Source organism: Borostomias antarcticus, assembly GCF_949987555.1.
Source record: "Borostomias antarcticus genome assembly, chromosome: 17".
Taxonomy (NCBI): domain Eukaryota; kingdom Metazoa; phylum Chordata; class Actinopteri; order Stomiiformes; family Stomiidae; genus Borostomias; species Borostomias antarcticus.
In genome coordinates, this window is record NC_140250.1 from 385616 (window position 1) to 388918 (window position 3303).

Below are 3303 nucleotides of genomic sequence, written 5' to 3' on the forward strand. Positions count from 1 at the left end.
ATTTTACTAGTGTTAGTATGAGCCCTGAGAGTACCAAAACAATGCTAATTGTTTTCAAGGGATATGGGACCTTTAAACGCTATTACATCGTTAGTATAAAAGTTATACGATTATATTATATTCTCATTATACGATTTATAAGTATCAATGTTACAGTAGTTTATGATATATATATATTAACTTGTAATGCTGGTATATAATTATATATATATATATCCACGGTCTACAGCGCCTCATTGGTGTAGTAGCCCTCTCTGTTCAGCCTCACCATCCTGTCTATGGTGCTGAGTAGCTCTGTCACCTGCGTCTTGTTGCTCCTGGGACCATCCTGCTGGGTGGCCCAGAACTCGTTGTCGATGACGTGACAGCGGTTTCCACAACTCTGCACCAGAGCGCTCAGACCCGTACTCTGCGCCACAAACTCCTCAATCGTCTGATTCTCGTCGAGTTGGTCACCGTTTGTGAAGAGGATAGTGGCATATTTAAAGGCATTTGCTGAAAAATATTCCTCTATCATTTCTATAACTTTTTTTTCCTGTTTCGCGTACACTCCCACTTCTAGCACAATGACAAAAGCATGAGGACCCGGGGCACACTCGTTGATACACCTCACGATTTCAGCTCTCAGCTGATCTTCAGGAATGACATTGTCAAAGAATCCGGGAGGGTCGATCAAAGTGATGTTGTTGCCATCGATGGTTCTGGTTTCTGGTTGACATCTTTGGGCCGTGGAGTTGGGAGAACTTTCAGTCTGGAACACGGCCTCTCCTCCAAATATGGTGTTTCCTGCGCTGCTCTTTCCTACTCCGGTTTTCCCCAGCAGCACAATTCTCCTGTCTCTGGAACCTACAACACAAGCATCCTGCTTGTACATCATTTGCTCATGGAACATCCAAGGATTTTAAGACATTGATGGAAAAATATATTCAATTTTCTATCATAACCAGGGGCGTAGCGGAGGGTAAAGCCAAGTAACCTGAGTTTATCCACCTCTTTAAAATGAGGCAGAGATTTATCACCTATTTTCTGATCAATTGTATTAATCAATGAAGGGAAACAATCTTGGTAAAATCTGCACCCAACAGCGTTTACCAAGCTCTGTATTACCACTACACCTATGATCCTATTCGCAAGTATAAATGAATCCAAGTGAATAGAAATTAATCATGATCTATCAGTTTGACGCAAGAAGAAGAATAAGAATAAGAAGTACTCACCCATCACGCTTCCTTAGATATAATCTTTCCCTGTTCACGTAACACTCGTCAAGCTCGGAGATGCCTTCCTTGATGAGAGAATAGCGTACAATGACCGGGACTGGGAAAATGTAGCGTCTTTACGGGCAGACGTTGAGAGAAATGCTCTTTTCTTAACCGACTGGCTCTGCTCTCTGCTACGGTGGGGAGGAAGGTACCGCACCCACAAGGAGGAGCTAACTATAGGACCACAGACTCTGGGCTCTTTTTAACACCTCCTTTATTTACCAGAGCTTTTTGTATGTTAATGTGTTTTATTGTTTAGATATATTTAGTTTCTTGTTTTATATTTTATAGTGTCTCTGTTGCTAGGCTGTTTGTTATTATTCTGCTTTTTTTTTCTTAATGACTGATTTTTTCAGCACTTTGTCATACAATCTCAATGAAAAGTGCTTAAAATTTTTTTTTAAACTGCAATAAATAAAATGAATTATTATTAACTATCAGTCGATGATGGGGAAATAAAAAGTTAATTCATTATAATCTGCTTGTTATTATTCTGCTTTGTTTTCTTAATGACTTTACGATTGTCTCAGCAGTTTGAAAATGTGGTAATATTTATTTGATCAATGCAGATTGCAGATGAAGAGAATTCTGCCACACCTCCATTGTGTCTGTTCAGGCACTCAAGAGCAAACTCCACAATCCTCTCTTTGTTATCAGGGTCAGAGGGGCCTATTGAACCTGTTTGTACCCGAAAGCGGCCCCCAAAACAAACTGACATGAGTGGATTAGTTCCCCTGTGGTCTCAGGAATGTGTCCTTCTATATATGATTCTATCATTGAAGATGATACTGTGGGTGTGTCTTGAATGGTATATTGTTTAGGGTCTGAATGGTGTAACCTCACTTGATCTTCTCTTTCTTTACAGGATAGTATCACTATCAACACTTGTTTATGAGCTTGTAAACTGTCTCCTTGGCGAAGGCTTGCTCCTAATTCACATCCAAGGCTCTTTATGGATTTTCTATTTTTATTAGTTAGGGAAACTAAATTACTGTGACAACTGTCTCACAATGAAAAGACTGTTATAAATAAAAGGAATCATTATTATTATTATTATTTATGTGACTCACATGATCTATCCTTGTGCTTACAGCCTTCTCTTTCTCTTCCCCCCTCTCTCCTGCCCTCTCTCTCTCCAGCTCTCTCTCTCTCTCTTTACCCTGTCTATCTCTAGCTGTTAACATGGCATTATGAAATACTATAATTATACTATAATATAGATTATTTTATTTTATTTTATTAACCCTTTGTTTCCCAGGGAAGTCCTATTGAGACAGATGTACAGGACTATGCATGCTGAGTGTTCCATAGCTGATACTGCACTCTGAGGTCAGCCCAAGAACCGGTTAACAGGTAGAACCCGTGTGTCGGGTACCTACAGCTCACCCAGATTGAACCAGGACCTTCTAGACATTCTGCCCCCCCTGCCCAAGAACCGGTTAACAGGTAGAACCCGTGTGTCTGGTACCTACAGCTCACCCAGATTGAACCAGGACATTCTACACATTCTGCCCCCCCTGCCCAAGAAACGGTGAACAGGTAGAACCCGTGTGTCTAGTACCTACAGCTCACCCAGATTGAACCAGGACATTCTAGACATTCTGCCCCCCCTGCCAGGAATGCCCTCCCTGAGACTGTTCTCTTAAAACTCTAAAGACCTACTTATTTAGATAGGCTTTTTTTTAGAATGTAATGTTTCGTATGTAATGTATTTTATATATTTGTGTCTCTTTTTTCTTTATTACTTTGTGGTTGTTTCAGCACTTTGAGATTGTCTTGACTTTCACAATGAAAAGTGCTTTATAAATATGATTAAATTTGAATAGGGTCAATTCAGGTGATGTGGGACATTTTGGTAGATGCTGCAGGAGACTTACTAAAAACTGTTAGTTCACTCCACTGATGTGTCTATAAATAATTTTAGGCCTTATTATTAGGGGCCAAGCCCCGAAGGGGCGAAGACCCTATTGTTATTGGTAGTGTTATTATTATTATTATTATTATTATTCTTTTTTCCGCCATGGGAGCCTATGCCAGGCCC

The 3303-nt window shown here is 40.1% G+C and overlaps 1 protein-coding gene across 1 annotated transcript; it reads right to left on the reverse strand.

Moving 5' to 3' along the window:
- Positions 1-223: 223 nt before the first annotated feature.
- Positions 224-874, reverse strand: LOC311319904 (GTPase IMAP family member 7-like; the record flags this gene model as incomplete). Its single annotated transcript, XM_084451534.1, has 1 exon — positions 224-874. One exon carries the CDS (start codon positions 872-874, stop codon positions 224-226), a length of 651 nt encoding a protein of 216 aa, XP_084307660.1.
- Positions 875-3303: the final 2429 nt, after the last annotated feature.